This window comes from Trachemys scripta, chromosome 5, assembly GCF_013100865.1.
Source record: "Trachemys scripta elegans isolate TJP31775 chromosome 5, CAS_Tse_1.0, whole genome shotgun sequence".
NCBI lineage: Eukaryota > Metazoa > Chordata > Testudines > Emydidae > Trachemys > Trachemys scripta.
Window position 1 is genome coordinate 110,049,515 of NC_048302.1, and position 22,147 is coordinate 110,071,661.

The 22,147-nt window shown below is 40.1% G+C and overlaps 1 protein-coding gene across 8 annotated transcripts in view; it reads left to right on the forward strand.

The window, feature by feature from the left end:
* Positions 1-22,147, forward strand: part of LDB2 (LIM domain binding 2) — a 276,567-nt gene that overhangs the window by 248,648 nt on the left and 5,772 nt on the right. For 3 of the 8 annotated variants that reach the window (XM_034771078.1, XM_034771074.1, XM_034771080.1), the window contains 2 exons: positions 15,752-15,875; positions 18,517-18,668. In XM_034771078.1, coding sequence (XP_034626969.1) covers positions 15,752-15,875; positions 18,517-18,668 — 276 coding nt within the window. The remainder of the gene's footprint in view (positions 1-15,751; positions 15,876-18,516; positions 18,669-22,147) is intronic. The other 5 variants (XM_034771076.1, XM_034771079.1, XM_034771081.1 and 2 more) reach the window with 3 other exon arrangements.

Sequence of the window (22,147 nt, forward strand, 5' to 3'; positions counted from 1 at the left end):
TTGTAACAACATTTTATGTACTTGAAAACTGTTATCATGTCCCCCCTCAGTCTTCTCTTTTTCAGACTAAACAAACCTAATTTTTTCAATCTTCAATGCACTTCATGGTGGGAGTGTATATAAATTGGATACAATGGGTCAGAGTATTTCAGAAAGTTTAACCCAGTGGTCCAATAGGAGTGCATTCTGTTTGTCATATTGAATGACCTAAATTTTGGTCCTTTATTCTGGCCTTCTAGATTATTGCATCAAATAAGGGTCTTAATTTGGACTGTATAATTATATCCAGTGATTGGGAAGCTCTATTATTCAGATAGTCTGAATATTGGAAAGTATAATTTATTCATTGTTTTTGTTATATGAAATGTAATTGAATTGTTGCATTTAAATTTATCATAATTAAACTAAATCTATGCTACAAAGGATGGTGGCTATACAAGCAAAAAAGGTCTTGCACACTGGTTTAACTTGCTGATAAATGACTTCCTTTGTGAGATGACATGCAAGAACTGCAAACACTGTGCCCCAACCATGAAGCCTTGAAAAATTCTGACTCAGCTGCAGCAAGAAAGGAGCTTGCTTAAAAAATATCCACTGTAGTTGAATATGATAACGTTTTGGAACACAATGTTGTATATATTGGAGAGGCTACTAAAACAACAAGCGCAACACAATGTAATTTTATAACTGTTTAGCTACTTAAATGGCCCCCATATGTGTAATATCAGAGCCCCTCACAATAATTGATGAAAGATTCATAGATTCATAAATTCATAGATTCATAGAGTTAAAGTCCAGAAGGGACTATTAGATCATCTAGTCCAGTGATACTCAGACCTCAGTGGTTCAGAAGCCACAATAGTGTGAATTAATTGTTATATATATATATATTATATATGAAACATTCTCACAGCAAAATGACTGGCTAAGTATTCTTTTATCAACTGCAATTGGTTAATAACATAGTAAAAGCGTCTGGATTGGTTAATAATTTAGATTGGCTGATAATTAAATCACACAGAGTTTGAATATCAAGTGCTGCAAAGAGCCACAGGAGACACATTAAAGAGTCACTTGCTGCTCACGAGCCTCAGTCGGAGTATCACTGATCTAGTCTAATCTCCTGTATATATCATAGGCTATTGAAATTCACCCAGTTACCCTTGTATTGAGGCCCAATGACTTGTGTTTGGATAAAGTATAATCTAACCTCACAGTATCCATTTGAGGTATGGACATATTATTGTTCCAGTTTTACAGATGGGGAACGGAGGCACATCGAGGCTAAAGTGACTTGCCCCAGGTCACATAGCAAGTTTTTGGCAAAGCTGGGAATTGAACCCAAATTTCCCAAGTTTAGTCCAGTCCAGGGCTTTAGCTCATGGGAGGAAGGATGATTTGTGATTGAGGCCATTTATACAAGTATCCCTCAATGCATACCCATAATAGTAATAGCAAAGCAATAGTAATACAGTAAGAAAGTTTGAGAGTAGGTGGAGACGTAGGCAAGAAGAGGTCTGCAGTGGACTGGAAATGGTAAGCATCCTTGTTGGCAGTAGCTAGTGAAAAAGAACTGGAGGGCTAGAGTTATATTATAAATAGGGATGGGCAGAGGTTAACATAGATTGAAAAAGGAGGTGGGACTCTCAGCACAACTGCCCCAGAGCAGGGAGAGCTGAGAGCAAGCACTGCTACCCCAAGCCAGTGAGAGGAAGGAGAGCTCCCTTCCACTTTTAGCAGCATCTGGTGAGCTGCCATTCCTTGCCATACCCCGCTTCTTACTTTAGCTCTTTATTGGGGACTCAGTGAGGTGTAAGGGGGCAGGCAAACTGTTCCAGATAGCTGGCGCACTGGAGATGGTGTAGAGAGAGGAAATGATAGAGTAGAGAACTGGGAAGACCCCAAAACCAATACTGTGGAAAGAGGAGGCAGGGTGCAGGGAAACATGAGTGCATGCAGGTAGATTGGGATAGGGTCTTCAAGACAGGAAGAGAGTGGAACCCCACCATTGGAGATATTTTCTAGATGAGGTGGTGGGAATGTGTGATCCATCAGGAAGTCATGTACAAGAAGAAAAGGAAAATGCTGTCCTTGCTTCCTATCACTGTAACCCTGTGACTAGCTGGCTACTTCTGACCCCAGTGGTGACAATGAGAGTTTGACAATTGTGCTTTGCTTTGAGATATTATCTAAGCTTCTGGAACAAATTAAAAGCACATTTGAAAATAAAGGATACGTAACTGTGATCACAACAGAAAACAGCTTAAAAGTTGCCCTCAATTTCTGGAATCAGTGGACTGTCTGAAGAGGAAGAATATGTTGGCACTGGCGATAATGCTTGATCCACATGCCAAAGGCAGAATTCACAGTACCCTCCTTCCCCCAGAAGATCCAAATTGCTAAAAATTTGTTCTATTAAACAGAGTACATCATGACATACTGTCAGTCTACTGTAGTAACTTAGCTGTGTGGCATAAGGAAAATGTAGATCTTTTCTTTCCACCCCCTAGTGAAAACTCAGGCTGTTTTCACTGCAGTACAAGTGGCACTCCCTGTCATCAGATCTGCAGCTGTCCTCAACTGAAAGATGATTCTGGTAAAACTTTCTCTCTGACATGCCCACATTTAGCAGTATGAAGAGTGCTGCTTCAATGCAGATGGTGACATTGATACAGAAAGACCTTTCTCAGTATTGCCACTGTTGAGATCCTAACATTAATGGATGAATTTGAAAAGCATCTCAGATAACACATCTGCCCTTCAACTTGCAGCTCAAATTATTCTTCTTGATAGTCACGTGAATTAAGTAAAGAGTGAAATGTTTTCTTTCCGTAAGACAACTGTGGATTGTCTTTCCCCTCCCCATTCCATCAGCAATAACTAGCAACAACTAACCCACAACTACAAAACAAAAAAATACTATGTGCCAGGTATGCTAAGTAGTATGTATGGTGCTGCTAATCTAGCTATAGAACCTTTCAGTAGGTTGATAGGAGAAGGGAAGGAAGAGAAGTAGTAAAACAGGTGAGAAGATGTTTTTCTTACTACTCATTTTCATTTAATCTCAACTCCTTAATGCTTCTAGGAAAGGGGAAAGCAGTGGACCGCATTCAGTCATTCTATGGCATTAGTACTGAATGCTGATGAGGCCAATGTTTGATGCAATATCAGATATTTTGTGGCTACAAAACGCACCAACACTTAACCTATTAAGGTACCAAGCAGATTGTACTGTCTGATTATTCATAGATATCCAGTGATTCTGAGCCTGATCTGGTATTTCTGCTATTTTTACATGAGGGAGGAAGGGAGACCTTTCTCTCTCTCTCAAAGGCCCCATATTCTGGCAGTCTTCCTCCTTGCAAGACAAGCTGGATGCAAGTCCCAACAGAGTCTATCCACAGCTCTATGACAGATGGTTAGAGAGGCACCAAGTAACTGTGTGGCATAGCCCAACCCCAAGCACAGTGTAATGGCCCCATAGCACTCTCTCATCCTGCCATTCTGGGAGTCTAGACCCACATATGCTAGCACGTTGTACTGATATTTGATGCTAGACCCCCCCACACACCCTAAATCCCATATCTGATTTTGTATAGATCTTCACAGAACAGCTTGAGTACAGGCAGGGGTAAAATATTGATTTGGTGTACCTGACTGGAATGCTTAATGGAAATACAAACTTAATGGTTGTTTCCCTTCTGACTTTTGTGGATGGCTTTCCACATTCGCCATATAGCTCTTCATCCATTGTAGGGTACAGACACAGGGCCTGAATTTCACAAGAGATGCAACCTGGACACTGATTTTTGCAGTCACAATTTTGGATCTGCAAATAATTTTGTCCAGTATTTGATGACTGCAGTTAACTGTGGGTGCAGACAATAACAGTTACATATCTACTTACCAGACTGTACCTGCAAATTAGATAGATAGATGTGCAAATGTTACAAACCAAAGCCCTGTTATTTCAGCATTTATCAAGGAGATTTGAAATGTGTCAGATACACAAACCCCAGGATCTATGGAAAGCTCTTACTCAACGTTTATATTCCTTTAATTTGATAACTCAAATTAGAGCATGTTGCTATAAACTATATTTACTGTGCTATAATTGGTAATGCAAAGTTTTGGGTACAGTATATAATATTGTGTTACTAATTATATTGTTATGAACATAGTTTAGAGCATTATTAATGCAGGCAATATCAATACTTAAAAGCATCGTTGGCAGACAGCAATAATACAGCTTCAGTAGGGGATGATCTATGACTATAAGCATTAAATACTCTCCTACTTTAAAGTCATTAATCCCTACTTCCTTCAAGTGCATTTAATTAAAAAGCTCCATTTTCCAGTAATTGCTGTTTTTATGTAACTCCAAAATGGAATTTTATTGAGGCACAAGGTCTTTTATATAAACATCCATCTGCCCACAGGGTAACAGTGGCTGGGACAAGTACTGTAGGTTGGGTGAGAAGTGGGGAGATTAGGGAAGAATCTGTGTCCCTGAAAGAACTCTGAACTCTTCCCCTATGTATAAAGGCTCTGGAGGATTTTTGCTTTCATAATTTTCATAAACATGTGAATTGCAGGGTCAATAGATAAGAGAATCACAAACCCTGGATTTAGTGGCCAGACATGTTGTTTTACTATACATTTTTTCAAAGCTCTCATCTTTTCCTGCTTTTCAGACTTTGCACGGTAAAATATCATCTGCTATTCATATTGTTCCATTCTGTTTGCAAGTAGAATTAAGAGGGCCTCAGTAACGTAAACATAATAGAATCAGGCTGAGAAATATGACTAAGAAAATTGAAAATGTTGGTATTAATACAGCTGGCATGCAAAAAGTATGAAATAAATGCATGAAAGTTTGTCAGCTTATTAATCATTCCATTATAAGTAGTGTTTCTACTTTCATTTCTCTAACATCTAACCACAGTTCATTGGCTTTAGGCCAAAGTAGCTTTTGCATTGGCACATTACCACGTGGTGTAGTTCTGTATTTCTCTTCCATTTATTAGTGCTGCAGACTTCCTACAATTCAGTCTAAAAATAGAACTGGTTATGTGAAAAATACTGCATATGTGCCTGAGCTGCAGTATAGAAACAAGATGATTTTATGTGGACACGGGAAGAGATTCATAACAGAGAAACAGTTAGCTGGTTACACCCTGGAAAAAGCTTCCTTTTTACATGGTTGTAAATAAGATTATAGTTGCTATGTACATGTAACCTTCTGCAGATGGATGTGCTTCATTTTTTATATTGACTCAGTTTGTGTGGATGATTGTGCGGGCATGCATGTGTGCGTGTATATAAGTAAAGGGGGGTTATGACTTCTGGTACAGGAAACCTGGATATAAGAAAATGTAGGAAAATGTGCTTTCAAAACAAAAAGCATAGTATGATGTTTTGATTTCCAGTATAAAGAAAGTGATTACATATGTGCTGTATGTTTTGAACTGCCATCTAAAAATATTAAAATCTTTAGGGTGCTGCTAAATTATAGACCCATGTTCTTGTCAGGTGTGATCTAGTCATTCTTCTGTCTTAAGTATTTCTAAAGTTCCATTTGCTGTCTGAAGAACATTTCACCAAGAAAACATTCCTAAACTTATTTGCAAGTTTTAATATACCTGCATACTTAAAATTGTCAGCACTCAAATGCAATCTATACACCCTGTGATTTGTTTGGGATCAGCAATAGTTTGAACAAGACAAACAACATCCTAGAATCCATCTGAACCTAAGGGAGCTGCCAAGGACACAGGTGAAGAGAGATAGTGGATGCATTTTATAGTCCAAATGAAAAGCAGAAAAACTGATAAGGTCTCATTGTTGCACAAATAGAAAAAGCTAAGAGTTTGCATATCAGAAATATCAGGTGGTAGGATTTGACTCAGAACTGCCGTATAGTAGCTTGTTTGCCTTTTGGAGAAATTGAGAGGAAGGAAATGTCATGCAGCAACATCACACATGATAGTGATGGGAGATGGCAAGCAGGGAAATAGACCTTTCTCATGCTGTTTCCTAAAGATACTGTTTGGATTGAGTTTGCCAGCAGTTTACTAAGAAATTCTGATTAGTAAAAATCTGCACTTTGCGAAGAGTAATAGAACATCTTTTGAAGTGCACATCATTGAGTGTTTTAACTTTAATTCAATACGATGCAAGAAATAAAATTGGGCATTGTATTAGTGCTGGATACAATAATAAAGCTGTAAGCAATAGTGGTTTTGGACAATTTAGAAAAAATTGAATTAAAGAAGCTTTCAAATGTCACACACTTTTCATCAGGTCATAATAAGATAGATCAACAGATATGGGGTAGTTGCATTGATTCATATCGCATAATTGAATTGGGAGAGATCAGATCATAGGATGAGGTTTGGATCAAAAATATTAGGGTCAAGGTGCAGAGGTCCTCTTCTAAATATTGTGGGCCAACCTTATCCATGGCATAATGATGCATCTCCATCAAAGTCCAATGGAGTTGTACCTTTCGTTAAGGTTGAATTTTTTCCAGTGACTTGATTTATGACAAGTTCTTTCAAATTGATACTCAGCATAATATAATTTGCAGGGGATCTTATCATCCAGTCAATGTGTTGCACCTCAATATAGTCTAAAATTAATGCTAAATTAAATTACAAAGATAATTTTTATGCTCGCTCTTAAAATCATGAAGAGCTGATCTCAGATGTGCAAGGTACTGATCATTGTGTATTGGCCATTGCCTAAGTGCAAGTGTGTCTGAGATGAGACACGTGCTGTGTCTGATGGTCTGCAGGAGGCTATGCCTTATGATAGGGCTTAAAATGGCTATATTAACCCTACTTTGTGATTATCCTCTCTGCTAAAGGAGAAGGCTGAAAGTGTTGGTTGTAGAGAATGCCAGGAAACCCAGCATGGGAGGGATGAGGATAGAGTTCATCTGGAGGGACCATAAGAAGAGTTAGATGTTGAATTAATCACACTCTGGGTCTTCACAGATCTGAGAATCAAACCCAGCCAAAGATGATATAAGCCTTTGGCTGAAAGAAGGCCTTTTGCCTTTGTTTGTTAAACTATGACTATAAGGTGCAGTTTGCCTTTGCAGTTCGGAATCCAAAATTGTATCTTATTCCCTGGGAACCAAGCACCCTCAAAAAGAAGAACAGGAGTACTTGTGGCACCTTAGAGACTAACAAATTTATTAGAGCATAAGCTTTCGTGGACTACAGCCCACTTCTTCGGATGCATATAGAATGGAACATATATTGAGGAGATATATATACACACATACAGAGAGCATAAACAGGTGGGAGTTGTCTTACCAACTCTGAGAGGCCAATTAATTAAGAGAAAAAAAAAACTTTTGAAGTGATAATCAAGCTAGGCCAGTACAGACAGTTTGATAATAGGTGTGAGAGTACTTACAAGGGGAGATAGAGTCAATGTCTGTAATGGCTCAGCCATTCCCAGTCCTTATTCAAACCGGAGTTGATTGTGTCTAGTTTGCATATCAATTCTAGCTCTGCAGTCTCTCTTTGGAGTCTGTTTTTGAAGTTTTTCTGTTGTAATATAGCCACCCGCAGGTCTGTCACTGAATGACCAGACAGGTTAAAGTGTTCTCCCACTGGTTTTTGAGTATTTTGATTCCTGATGTCAGATTTGTGTCCATTAATTCTTTTGCGTAGAGACTGTCCGGTTTGGCCAATGTACATGGCAGAGGGGCATTGCTGGCACATGATGGCAGTTACTGGGAGTAGAAATGGCTGCTGATACAGAGCGGTGTAAAAACATGATGAGCTCTGTAACTTGGGAACAATTTAGCAACTGAATACTGCATTATTGAGAAATCATTCCTTACCTCTGGGTGTTAGGCAGAAACTGGAGAGCCCTAGACTGACATTCAGGGCAGAGCATAGGATGAATAAACATAACCGAGCACTGAGTATTTACTGGTAAATCCAGGATGGAGATTCAGTAGTCCCAAATTAGCCAGTGGAATACTACAGGGTTGGCAACTCAAGGTAAGGTGACCCTAAATTTCAGGAGCTTTCTGCTGTAATTTGTATCGAGTTTCTCATATAGCCAAACAATGAAAGAAAAGAATAACAACTTGTTTAATGTGCAGCAGGCAAGCTGCATGGGCAAAACAGCCATATTCCTTCAAAGCTGCCAGAGGCAACACTCCAGGAGCATCTAAACAAATCTGTGCAACACTCAAGAGGCATGCAGGTGACCTCATCGAATTATTGTCTTCACCCATCTCTTCATCCCCCCCATCCCCAAATCTCTCCTGTCTCTGACATCGCCTTCTTGTCTTCACTGAAATAGTAATCTCTTCAGAGCAGGGGCTCCGTGATTTGTAAGTCACCATTCATACCTGTAATGCTATACAAGTAATAAATAATAACCTCTAGATTATAATAATCATTAATATTGTAAGTGTTCAGTAGAAAACTCCAGTTCTTAGCCTATTAGATAATCATGAGTATAGATGCTTCTTGACTCACTGTGACAGGTCATCACATGAATCAACGCCATACCCAGTGTGGAATGGGGGGGGGGGGTCATTAACGATATCCAGGGCCAGGGATCCAGGGTATATGGCAGTCTATTCCACAGCTCTGAAAATTGTCACAGAATCTGCCTCTTGCTGCAGAATTTTGCTCTAGAATCTCAGCTTCCATTTTTCATATGGTTGTGAAGTACTTGAAAATGTGAGCCAAATATAACCTGATGCAGAGATACATCTTGCAGAGTCTTCAGAAAACCTAAACCAATAGCTCAGTCTTTTTAGTGGAAACCTCCAGCTGCTGTGCTTATCCCACATTCCTAAACTGCCTCCCATGCCCACCTCCAGGTACCAGAAGTTCAAACTGCTTCCTAACCAGGTGCCAAAAGTGCCACCTTAACCTTTGACAGAGGCTACAGAGCAGTTATGCACAGCAACACTGTCAGTCTTTGCATGGAAAAAAACAGAAAATATAGGGACAGTAACAAATAAATGGAAATGAATAGAAAAATAAATGACTCAGGGACTACCAGAGGTTACTGGACTACTTAGATTTTAGGCAGTGACCATTTTTTAGTTCTGTGTTTGTACAGCCCCTAGCACAATGGGATTCATGTCCAGGACTGGGTCTCCTACGCACTACTACAATGCAAAGAATAAATACTGTACTGATTGAATTATTAATTTTCAGATTGTATTCACTACTTTTTAATTGAAATAAAACTGCTGCAGAATTTCCTGTCTGCCACATCAAAGTGCCAGAGAGTCCAGAAATCTAGAATTTAGGTTCAGCTGGCTGTGGGGCATGCAGGGCCTTGACTATATCTTGAAAAGGTCTAGTTAGTTTCCAAAATCTGAACAAATATATCATGGTACAGAGAATGTATTGTGGGTGCTGAAGAAGATGCAGTTAGGTACCAAGGAGTTGAGCTTAATTGTGTTTTGTGGCAGCAGAAATCTACCAAAATACTAATTTTGGTGTAGTGTTCAATATGTAGGAAGAATGACCCACTAAAAACCCACTAAAAACACAGTGATGCAAGCGAGTCATAGTAGAGGTGACAAAACCAAGCAAGTGCTTAGAGCAAAGTAAAAGAACCAACCAAACAGTAAAACCACTGATAAAATTAGTACTAAAAAAGCATATTTATTTGGGGTCCTGAAAAATCTAAATACTTTTTTCATGCATGCTTAAATCTTTTTAATGGAACCCATTAAAGGCAGTTTTTAAGGTGAAAATCTATATTCACATGTGAATACTCACAAAGCACAAACTATTTTGAGTCATGCATTTTGCAGCCTGGCTAATGAAAGACGCAGCAATATGTTGCATGCTCCTGGGACGTTTCCATTCTGTTCTACAAAAGAATAATTAGACTAATTTTGAAAAAGTCATCAGCAGAGAGGTTTAAAGTGATCCCAAACCCTTCCTTCCTTTTATCTACCTCACCTAAGGGTACACCATATTCAGAGCTGCTGAGAGGTGATACTGTTTCAATACGTTACTGCCATATGCTATTATACAGTGCTTTGAGGGCACAACAGAGGTCAAGCTTTCAAGGCTAGTTCTTCCCAGTGTGACATAATAGTATCCATATTGTGTCAATCAGCTGTTCACGGGGGTATCCATAATGATATGTAAAAATACCTGTGGGCCTCTGAAAAACACAGTGATTGGCTATACCCAACCTGACGTTCAAATTTCAATTTCTTTGGTGAAATCTTGCTCCACTGAAGTCAGTGGGAGTTTTGCCATGGAATTTAATGGGGCCAGGATTTCATTCACTGTGTTAATTGAAATTAAAGCATTCTGTATAGAATATACACACAGTGCCATTGCAAAGTACACGCTGGAATGTGACAGTTCAACCTAAAAATTAAAGCAAAAATTTGTGTGTTCAGCTTTGTTTGTTATTAAGTCAGAACCTTTGAGGAGAACGAAAGAGCTGTAAAACAAAGCATTGAACCGTATCAAGATTGAACAGCCTATTCCAGGTATAATTTCACTGAATCTAAACTGGTGAACAATACTCAGCTTGAAATGTGGTGGGGGGGAGGGAGGGGGGGCTGTCATTTTTATGAAGACTTGTAAATCTGAGCTGCAACTGTTCCACAGTTTCCTCCATTTTCCAAGTGGCTGATACAGGCTCTCAGTTGGAAAAAGATGCCAGATATTGGAGAGTAAAAGCTGAATTATAATAAAACTTCAAGGAAGTCTCTCTAGCTGCTGGTGAATTTCTCACTCTTGTTTCAGACAAAATAATATTACGTCATCATATTCCACATCATCGTCTAGGTGTCATCTCCAATGAAATATTTAAAAAGTCCATGGTGATGAATGTAGCTTTTCCTTTTGAGGGGTGAAAGCAATGAGCCATAGACAGAGGCAATCTCCCGCTAAACCTACTGCTTTGGGTGGAAATTTTGGAGTTGTTGGTATGACACATACTGACTAAATGGGTTTCTTGCTGTAAAGATATTGGCTTGCTGATTGTGATCCTTCTTACCACACATAAGTACTGCATGATTCCAAGTCCCACTGCATTCTCTTTAAAATGCAAAAAGCATTGATTGACAGAAATGAATGCAGTTCTTTTGTGCTCCATAGCATTTAAGTAGTGGGAAAAGTTTCTTAGCTGAGTTAGTTCTGCCATCTGCAGCTCATAACTGGCAGAGCTACAATAGCTTTTAAAAGAAACAATCTTATTCATGGAAAAATAAGCCTAGATTATATGAGCTGTAGCAACTCTGGTGGAGAAAAGAAGAGTGGCTGAAGAGAATGTTTGGGAATCAAAGTTAGAAACAAGAGACATAAACTTCTTATACGGTAGTGTGAAAGAGAACTTTCCTCTAAACTGTGGTGCTATCACTATGCACTGATGTTCTCAAGTGAGTATAGAAAATCAGTGTTAGAACAAAAATCGAGGGGCCAAATCCATCCTTGGTGTTACGACAGTGAACCTCCAGGGCTGGATTTGGACCATTGTCTGTGAAAGCAGATTTTGGCCTTGTATTATCTATTATCTATCTATCGATGATTGAAGGGCTACAGGAGCTTCCATACTGTCATATTGCAGATGACACTAAACTAGGAGGCGTGGTAGATACACTAGAGGGTAGGGATCGGATACAGAGGGACCTAGACAAATTAGAGGATTGGGCAGAAAAAAACCTGATGAGGTTCAACAAGGACAAGTGCAGAGTCCTGCACTTAGGACGGAAGAATCCCATGCACTGCTACAGACTAGGGACCGAATGGCTAGGTAGCAGTTCTGCTGAAAAGGACCTAGGGGTCACAGTGGACGAGAAGCTAGATATGAGTCAACAGTGTGCTCTTGTTGCCAAGAAGGCTAACGGCATTTTGGGCTGTATAAGTAGGGGCATTGCCAGCAGATCGAGGAACGTGATCGTTCCCCTTTATTCGACATTGGTGAGGCCTCATCTGGAATACTGTGTCCAGTTTTGGGCCCCACACTACAAGAAGGATGTGGAAAAATTGGAAAGAGTCCAACGGAGGGCAACAAAAATGATTAGGGGTCTGGAGCACATGACTTATGAGGAGAGGCTGAGAGAACTGGGATTGTTTAGTCTCCAGAAGAGAAGAATGAGGGGGGATTTGATAGCAGCCTTCAACTACCTGAAGGGGGGTTCCAAAGAGGATGGAGCTCGGCTGTTCTCAGTGGTGGCAGATGACAGAACAAGGAGCAATGGTCTCAAGTTGCAGTGGGGGAGGTCCAGGTTGGATATCAGGAAAAACTATTTCACTAGGAGGGTGGTGAAACACTGGAATGCGTTACCTAGGGAGGTGGTGGAGTCTCCTTCCTTGGAGGTTTTTAAGGCCCGGCTTGACAAAGCCCTGGCTGGGATGATTTAGCTGGGAATTGGTCCTGCTTTGAGCAGGGGGTTGGACTAGATGACCTCTTGAGGTCCCTTCCAACTCTGATATTCTATGATTCTATGATTCTATGAAACACTTGGAAACCTTCTTGACCCTGTCTGCTATGTCTCCAACTCCCTCCTTAAAACAGTATTCTTTCTCTGAATCCCATAAACAATAGCCTTCTGTGTAAAAAAAATGTAATAAAAAAAAGCAGAGCCTTCAAGATATGTGCATGTTTAACCCAATGTGATCTTCTCGTTCTTATCCTTGCCTTTCTTTCTTTCTTTTCTTTCACCATAGTGTCTAGTAGCAATAGTTTTGGACCAGGACCCCGTTGTGCTAGGCAATATACCTTCCCTTCCCCTGAGCTCCAAAGACGTATTGCTGCATATTCTCTCATATTTGATCTTACATTCTAATCTGATCATTGAATCAGTGTGGGTGCACCATAGGGCCCACTTGTAGTGCCGTTGAAGTCATTAGGACTCCACACAGGTGTGAGGGTCAAACCATGAGGATCCAGTTGCATGATTAACACCCTAGAATGTAAGCTTATCAGCACAGTGGGTTTTTCCGTGGCTTTAAAGGGCCATGCTCACTTACGGCACATAGATTCTATTGGTACTCCTAGTAGTATTGTAGTAGTAGAAATAGTCAAATCCCATGGTCAGAGGTGCACTATAAAAACCTAGGTGGAGACTAATTATAATAATACTAGAATAGTAAGTGAAATGTATGGTACTTTTGGGGATGTTTTAGTAATGCAGGGAGATTTTTTTCTGTTTAACTAACTTCCTCATTTTTGTGTACTTCCCCTTCCTGAAATTAAATGCTACAGTGTTGGGCCACTGTGGTGTTTTCCCCACCACAGAGATGTTAAATTTAATTTTATTATGGTCACTATTACCAAGCAGTCCAGCTATATTCACTACTTGGACCTGATCCTGTGCTCCACTTCGGACTAAATCAAGAATTGCCTCTCCTCTTGTGGGTTCCAGGAGTAGCTGCTCCAAGAAGCAGTCATTTAAGATGTCAAGAAATTTTATCTCTGCATCCCGTCCTGAGGTGATATGTACCCAGTCAATACGGGGAGAGTTGAAATCTCCCATTATTATTGAGTTGTTTATTTTAATAGCCTCTCTAATCTCCCTGAGCATTTCACAGTCACTATCCCCAACCTGATCAGGTGGTCAGTAATAGATCCCTACTGCTATATTACTTACAGACTCATACATTACTGCAGTAGAATATTTAATGTGTGTATCTTTCCCCATCAATAAAATTTGTATTGGGCTATCTAGAAAATGCTTATAGAGAAGATAATTATGTATTATTGTTATTATTGTATTATTAATAATAATATTAATTAATCATAATTACTTAGCATAATGATACTTAAGTAAGGATTGTTGCCATTAAGCATGATCTAAACCTTTGTAGAAAGTTAATAATTTTTTTAAAAAGATAACTAAAAGAATGAGATTATCTGATAAAGTCAGGGGAATATCAAACAATTATTTGAGAAAAATCACTTCATAAAATGGTGTGGTTAAATCTGGACTGCCATTTAGATTACTCACTTGTAAGTCAGGGTGACAGGTGCTTTAGGTCTGCATCTGCCCCTGTATTAAATGCATTTTATCCTTACGTTTTTAATCCAGCTCTTTGCTTGGACCAAGATACTGATTGTTGCTGGCAGATTCTTCAGATTTAGGATAATTGGACCATGATCCCTTCCTCTTTCAGGGATTTGTTCTTTGAGTCACTTTAGATTTCAAAAGGGTCTCAAAGGTCACCAAGAAAGACTGAAAGATTTAATATCAATCATTGTTAATCCAGTTCTTTTTACATGTGTCCAATTCACAGCAAGCTAGATGCATTTAAAATGAACTTGTCACTGCAGAGCACAGTACCTGTTATTCCTGAGGCATCCAGAACTGACCTCATGCTTTGCAGGGTCCAAGGCTCTGGAGAGAGAAATGTGCTGAGAATGTCCTGATTCCAGAACCAGAGGGGTTGTTCCAACTAGACTGAGTTGCTAAATCAATCAGTACATGAGGGCAACAAGGAACCACTTTGAATGCTTGTGCTTATGACCAGTCCTGCAGGCATCTCTACCTTCTTCTGTGTTTCTTATCCAGTTATAATTTCTGTGTGAAATTAAATAGATTACAGACAGAATTATCATTTAAGAGATCTATAGATAGTAGTAACTCTGTAGTTTTCCCTAGTTACAATACGGGCAGCATAAACCCATATGACACAGGAGAAATTGTACTTGTGCATGGCCAGCAGTAAGTGGGTGCTATCCAGTTTATTGCACTGAATGCAGCATGTGTGATTATCTGCCTTGTAGGCAGGGGCATAGGTGTACATTAGGTGCAAGAAATTCATGGCTCTATGGGCTCTTGAAACCAGAGTGGCTGAATTGGAGGAACTAAAGGAGACAGAGAGATACATAGACAAGACATTCCAGGACACAGTAGACTGGACCCACCCCAAGTCTGACAGTCTCTGTGCTGTTGAGGAGGATGAAACTCTTGGGGAACAACATCAAATTGGCACAGAGGAAGACGATCCCATAGCTGGGACCCTCCTTCCAGATGATGTCATGGTATCCTCTCGCACTGAGGATACCCCTCCTGGGGAGGGGATTCCAGTTATTAAGAAGAGACAGATAACAGTATGGGGGATTCAATTACTAGAACTATAGATAGTGGGGTTTGTGATGACTAGGAGAACCGCATAGTGTATTCCTGCTGGGTGCAAAGGTTGTGGATCTTTCGAGACATCTAGATAGACTTATGTGCAGTGCTGGGGAGGAGCAGGCAGTCATGGCACGTGTAAGTCCCAGTGTCATAGGGAAAGGAGGAGAGAGGTCCTGGAGGCCAAATTTAGGCTGGTCTCAACACAGACAGAACTATACTATATTGGACACTCTCTATTAGCTAACTAGGGCCTTGGCTACACTTACCCGGTAGTTCGACGGCTGGAAATCGAACTTCTGGGTTCGACTTATCGCGTCTAGTCTGGACGTGATAAGTCGAACCCGGAAGTGCTCGCCGTCGACTGCGGTACTCCAGCTCGCCGAGAGGAGTACCGCGGAGTCGACGGGGGAGCCTGCCTGCCGAGTGTGGACCAAGGTAAGTTCGAACTAATTCGAACTAAGGTACTTCGAACTTCAGCTACGTTATTCACGTAGCTGAAGTTGCGTACCTTAGTTCGAATTAGGGGGGTAGTGTAGACCAAGCCTAGGAAAAGTCAAAACAAAAACCAGGAAAGTAATGACTGAGTTTCAAACTCTGCAAACACTTTAATGCTAAGTTGTTTTTAGATTCAATCATTCTTTCTGATTCTTTCAGTTGTGTGTAATATTGGAGCCAATGCAAGAACTGATGTCAAGACATAAAACTTACAATCTAAGTCCTCGGGACTGCCTGAAGACATGTTTGTTTCAAAAATGGCAGAGAATGGTGGCACCACCAGGTATGTTTTTCTCTATATTTTTATTGCACTTGTTGTTATTATTGAATGAATATAGAAACACTGAAAAACTTTACTGACAATCCCCTAGTAAAGGAAATAACACAACAAAGTTAAGCACTATTCTAAACATAACCTTAGGCCATCTCTACACTTACCGGGGATCGATGCTGCTACAGTCAATGCAGCAGGGGTCAATTTAGCAGGTATAGTGAAGACCTGCTAAATTGACCACAGAGTGTTCTCCAGTCAACTCTGGTACTCCACTGGAATGAGAAGATTAAGGTAAGTCAACGGGAGAGCATCTCCCATTGGCGCAGCATGGTGTAGACACTACATTATTCACATAGCTGAAGTAGCGTAACTTAGGTCAATTTACCCCGGCTTTGTAGACAAGGCCTTAGATATAATTTAATGGCATGTAATCTGACTCTGATGCTACATAATATGAAATAAGTTTTAGATGTATACACATTCAAATAGTTTTAACATGCGTGAGATATAATTCAGCATAAGTAAAAGATAATACATAGTATATGAAATGTCCACTGGCTCCATTAGAATTCATAGTTTATATATTACAGCTTCCTGCTGTGACTCTGGAATTACAGCTTCAAGTCATAATTAATAGTCTTCATTGATCAGAAACACAAAAATACCAAATTAAATTTAAATATAAAAAAAAAAAAAAAATTGAAAGTGTGATGGGTTGGATCACAGAAACCCCCGTGGGGCTACCAACTGATGTGCCAAGACTACTTCTTCCCCTGCTTTCCCTGCCAGCTTGGGACTCCGGAACCCTGCCTGGTTGTGCCAGACACACTTGCCGGCTACAAACATAGATCCAGGTTTGAACCACGTCCCACAAACTGCAGGCTTAACCGAAAGCAGTGTTCCTGTCTTTAACACCCAGATGCCCAGCTCCCAATGGGGTCCAAATCCCAAAATAAATCCATTTTGCCCTGTATAAAGCTTATACAGGATAAATTCATAAATTGTTTGCCCTCTATAACATTGATAGAGGGATATGCACATCTGTTTCTCTGCCCCCCCCCCGAAGGTATTAATGCATATTCTGGGTTAATTGCTAAGTAAAAAGCGATTTTATTAAATACAAAAAGTAGCATTTAAGTGGTTCCAAGTAGTAACAGACAGAACAAAGTGAATTACCAAGCAAAATAAAATAAAACACGCAAGTCTATGCCTAATACAGTAAGAAAGTGATTACAGATGAAACCTCACCCTCAGAGATGTTCCAGTGAGCTTCCTTTTACAGACTAGCCTCCTTCTAGTCTGGGTCCAGCAATCACTCACCCCCCCTGTAGTTACTGTCTTTTGTTCCAGTTTCTTTCAGGTATCCTTGGGGGTGGAGAGACTATCTCTTGAGCCAGCTGAAGACAAAATGGAGGGGTCTCCCAGAGGGTTAAATAGACTTTCTCTTGTGGGTGGACTCCCCTCCCTCCCCCTGTGTAAAATCCCAGCTACAAGATGGAGTTTTGGAGTCACATGGGCAAGTCACATGTCCATGCATATCTCAGAACTTACAGGTAGCAGCCATGGTTCACATGCTACCTTGAACGTCCTCAAGTAGACTTCTTATGTGGATTGGAACCTTCCAAGATCCATTGTCTGTTAAGTGTTTCTTGATTGGGCACTTAACTTGCACATTCCTTTCTCAAGAAACTGACCAAATGCTTTACTAAGGCTACTTAGAAATCAAGCAAGTACACAGCCAATATTCATAACTTCGAACACAAAAATGATACATGCATACAAATAGGAGGAATAGATGCAGTAGATCATAACCTTTACAGAGATATGTTACATGGCATATGTAGCATAAAACACATTCCAGTTATGTCATATATATATTTATAAGCATATTTCCATAAAGCCTTATGGGGTACAACGTCACAGAAAGTAAATGCACATACCACAATCTGAGTGAGCTGTACAGTTATCACTTTTGGTCTTTTGTGGCCAAAGGTCTTAAGTCAAGTGAATGTAATAATCTTGACTTGGTATATATTTGGAAAACTAGTAGAGAAACATATCAACCTATGCTAACATATATTCTAATATGAGGGTCTACCAAAGGTGAGGTCTGTAACTGAAGTAGCAGAAAATGATGTAATCTTTCACTTGATTGCCATTGGATACTGACAGTACTTTAGAAAGCTGCTCTTATCTATAAAACATGTTTGACATAGGCAAATAGTCCAAAGGTTAGATGCAGTGGGCTTGGAGAAAGGAGAGTTGGGTTCAGTTGTTAGTTCTGTGCCTGACCTATTATCTGAACTTCAGCAATCCACTTCACCTGTTGGTGCCTCAGTTTTCTCTAATGATACTTGTTTCTTTGTAAAGCACTTTGAGATTCATGGATGGATAGTGATGTAAAATTAATTACTACTTAAACTGAAACAAAATTTCATTTCTTTTTGTTCCATGCAGAATTCACAAACTCATGGGTTTGCTCCCAAATAATAATAATAATAATTAATAATAATTTAATAAATTAATAATTACCCATGAATTTTTAAATAGCTGAGAAGAAACAGATTTTTAGCACTTCTCTTTGTAGTTAATTCTTCTATGGGCTTTAAAATATCTGTAATTTGCTTTGCCTCTTACATTTTTATTATAGCAGAGCCCACAAGACAACCGACAACCAAACGGAGAAAAAGGAAAAATTCAACCAGCAGCACTTCAAACAGCAGTGCTGGGAACAATGCAAATAGTACCAATAGCAAGAAAAAAACAGCAGCTGCAAACCTGAGCTTGTCAAGTCAGGTACCTGTAAGTCTCATTTTCCTTTTAGGCCTGAATCACTTACAATACTTTAAGCTGTCCCTAACATTTTAACGAAGGTGTATTCTTGAGCCAAAATTATCACAAGCATGAAGAGCCCTTACACAATATGGTGTGGATACGGGGAAAATAGAGATGAATGGTGAGGAATCTGTGCCACAGTGCAATTTTAATAAATGATCCTCAAGCAGGGGATGTAATTTTGGGAGGCATGATCCAAATCCCATTCAGGTCAATGGGAGTCTTTCCACTGCCTTCAGCTGAAGTTGGGCTGGGCTTTTGGTTATCAGTAGTAGCAATGCTGATAGATTCTTTCAGACTTCAGTCCATCACAGGGCAGATGAACACATTAACCTGAGTCATAATAGGATCGTGGGGATTGCCAGACCAAACCAGACAAGTGGTCTCTCTAGACTGCTCTCCTGTCTCCAGAAGTGAGTGATCTTTGTCAGATGCTTCAGTGGAAGCTGTAAGAAACCCCACACTGAACAAGTATGGAATAAGCTGAGAGTAGACGTTATTTCCTCATAACCCCTATCAGTTAGCAGTTGACTTATGCCCTGAAGCATGAGAACTGCTGCCCCTTACAAATTTTTATCCTGTTATGTGTAACTATTAATGATCTTATGGTACATATTAACAGCTAATTCTTTTTTGAACCACACTAAAATCTTGATCTCAGTGGCATCTTGTGGCAGTAGTTCCATGGGTTAATTATGCAGCATACAAAATAATATTTCCTCTTCCAGTGTTAAATTTATTGTCTTAATCACTATATATGAGTAATCAGCCCCCAGACTGTGCGTGAATTGTCTTTTATATCCAGAGAGGGTAGTGCATGCATTTGAAAGCTACAGAAATTAATTTGACAATATGGGAACTAAGAGAATAACATGCAGTGACTTTTATTGTATTTTTGATAACCATATACAAAATGGTGGGTCCTTTGTGGATCATAACAAAGGATATAGGCCATTGATAACCAACTGAGGTGGCTCCCAGAAAGCCTGACTTTTTAGGTAAAAAAGAGGAGTGGACTATCTAAAAGCAATACCATAAGATATGAAATGGACTGATTCAACAACTGATTGAGCAAGATTACTAGATTACTACAGCTTTTGGCTTCAGTATATTAAGTTCCTATTTTCGCTCTGTCAAATCAAACTTTTCATGTGGATCCTTCATCCAAGGAGAAGATTTTCACCCCAACTCTGGCTGCTCTTCTACTATTCTGGTGGCACAAAGCAGCCAGAAAGCTGGCATAACTGGCTACCCTGGATATTCCTTCCATCCCCAGGTGCCACATGCTGTTATGTCTGTCTGTTCCTGGCTGCCAGAATGATGCCTTCGCAGCTGTGAGAAACCATGTCTAAGAAAAAGCAACCTTCAGTTGTAGGTAGAGCATCCAGATTGCTCCCCACCTGTCTCCAGGATCAAGGGATAGTAAAGGCGGCTAGTGCCACTTCATTTCTCCCTCCTCCTTTAGTGAGCTCAATTCAGCTGAACCAGAATCTGTCCCCCTGCATACACATCCTTTAGGCCTCCCCATCCCAGGAGATCTGTTCATGCAACTCTCATTGACTGCAGTGGAAATTGGCACTCACATCTTATTGGACAATCAAGCCCTCTAATAGTAAGCTTCACCCAGTTATACGCAAGGGTGAGAGAGTTTTCTTTATATCTCATTAATTAAAGAATTATTATAGTGCACCTTCCATTGATGGTAATGATTGTTGTACATCTATTCTGATGCACACAAGGTCATGTAGGTTGCCTTTCAGTCTTCAGTGTATTTCATAGTGCTTCATAGAGAACATATTTTAATTATTGTTTGTCTTTTGTAGAAAAAAATGCTATTATATAGGACAGACAGAATCTAATGTGTTTTCAGCTATAGGACATTCCGGTGTAAACCTATTCGAATATTTTCTCTTTAAATTAAATATACCTTTCACCTAAACATACTGTGAAGTGTCTAGGGCATGTGAGTGAATGAGGCAAGACCATATTTCTTTAAAACAATACAGGCCAGGATCTTCATTTCAGAAGAGCTTGTATTCTCTAAAGCTGGCTACAGGTCGCAGCAATCTTGCTTTCAGTTTGCCCTTTTTAACTTCATCCACAAGCAAACTGATCAATAGCAAAGGTGAAATTTATTACACTTGCCTTCGCCTATATGCAGTGAGGGAGGGAAACACACTACATTTCTTCACCCTTGCATGTGTTCATCCTCAATACAATGCCCTCACTTCACAAGTTTCAGGCTACAGTTTGCAACTAAACTGAAGTCCCTGTTTGTCATGGCACTCTCTGTGACTAGACCTGTCATTTCTCTGCTCATGGGACATAAACAACTTGGAACTAAACAATTCTGCAAATGTTGAAGGCACCAGACAAGTGAGGAACTTCTCCTTTCTTCCTGCTGTCATTAGCTAACAGAAATTAGATGATCCCAACTTCTGTCTCCAGGTGACTCAACTAAGCAGCACCAGCTCCTGTCCCATTTTCCTCCACATCATTTCTCTGCAGGACCCCAATGGTGAGCTCATATCCAGACCCATATTGGGTTAACATAAGGTTTCCCTTTTTCTCCAGTGATACAACTCCATCCAGCAAAGACCTCTCTCCTGTGGGGTGCAATCATTTCTAGTGAATGCTGTGCTTCTATCTCAGTTTCGATCTAGTAAATAAACTCATCCTGTCTTCCAGGTTAAAGAATGTTTCTGTGGCCTGTCTCCAATAAGGTCATTCCTGTTACAGAGTATCAGTAACTCTCCACTCCAATGTTTCCCGTACATTGGTACTGCCTGTGCTCTGTATGCTGTACAAGATATCACACCCCTAGCACTAAATGTCCACATTTGTCACCTGAGCCAGCAGAATCTTTTCAGAACCCAGTATGAGGTCTCCAACATTCCACAGTACTCTGCTATAGGCATATGATATTTCATCTTCAACACATGTGGTCATAGTGCAGTCAGCACCATCAGCTAACACAGACATTGAAACCACACTGGGTCTGACACTTTCTGCATAAACCCTCCCAGGATTCTATCCAAACCCACTGGGACAACAAAAACTTTATCAGTGCACTACTTGAAACACTATTTGCCTAAGTAGCCTTCTCCCCCTCCTGCTACAATAATAGTACGGATGCCGTCTCCTCGACCTGCTTCCATTCTGACCGATTCTTCTGGCAGTGACAATATTGACAATTCAGTTACAAGCACACACAGTGAGATAAGGTGACTGTATTTCCATGCTGGGGCCCTGCTTGATGCTACACCCTAAATTGTACTGCTCCAGCTTATCCAGCCTATAAACTTTTGGTTCTTTGCATTGCCTGAAGTTTGACAGAGTTTGTAGGAATTATGAGCACGCTATGCAGTGATGCCCACATTATGGGTGAAATATCTCTGCCAGTAATTCCCTGTGGGTCATACAGTAGTTTCATTCCAGTTTTCTGA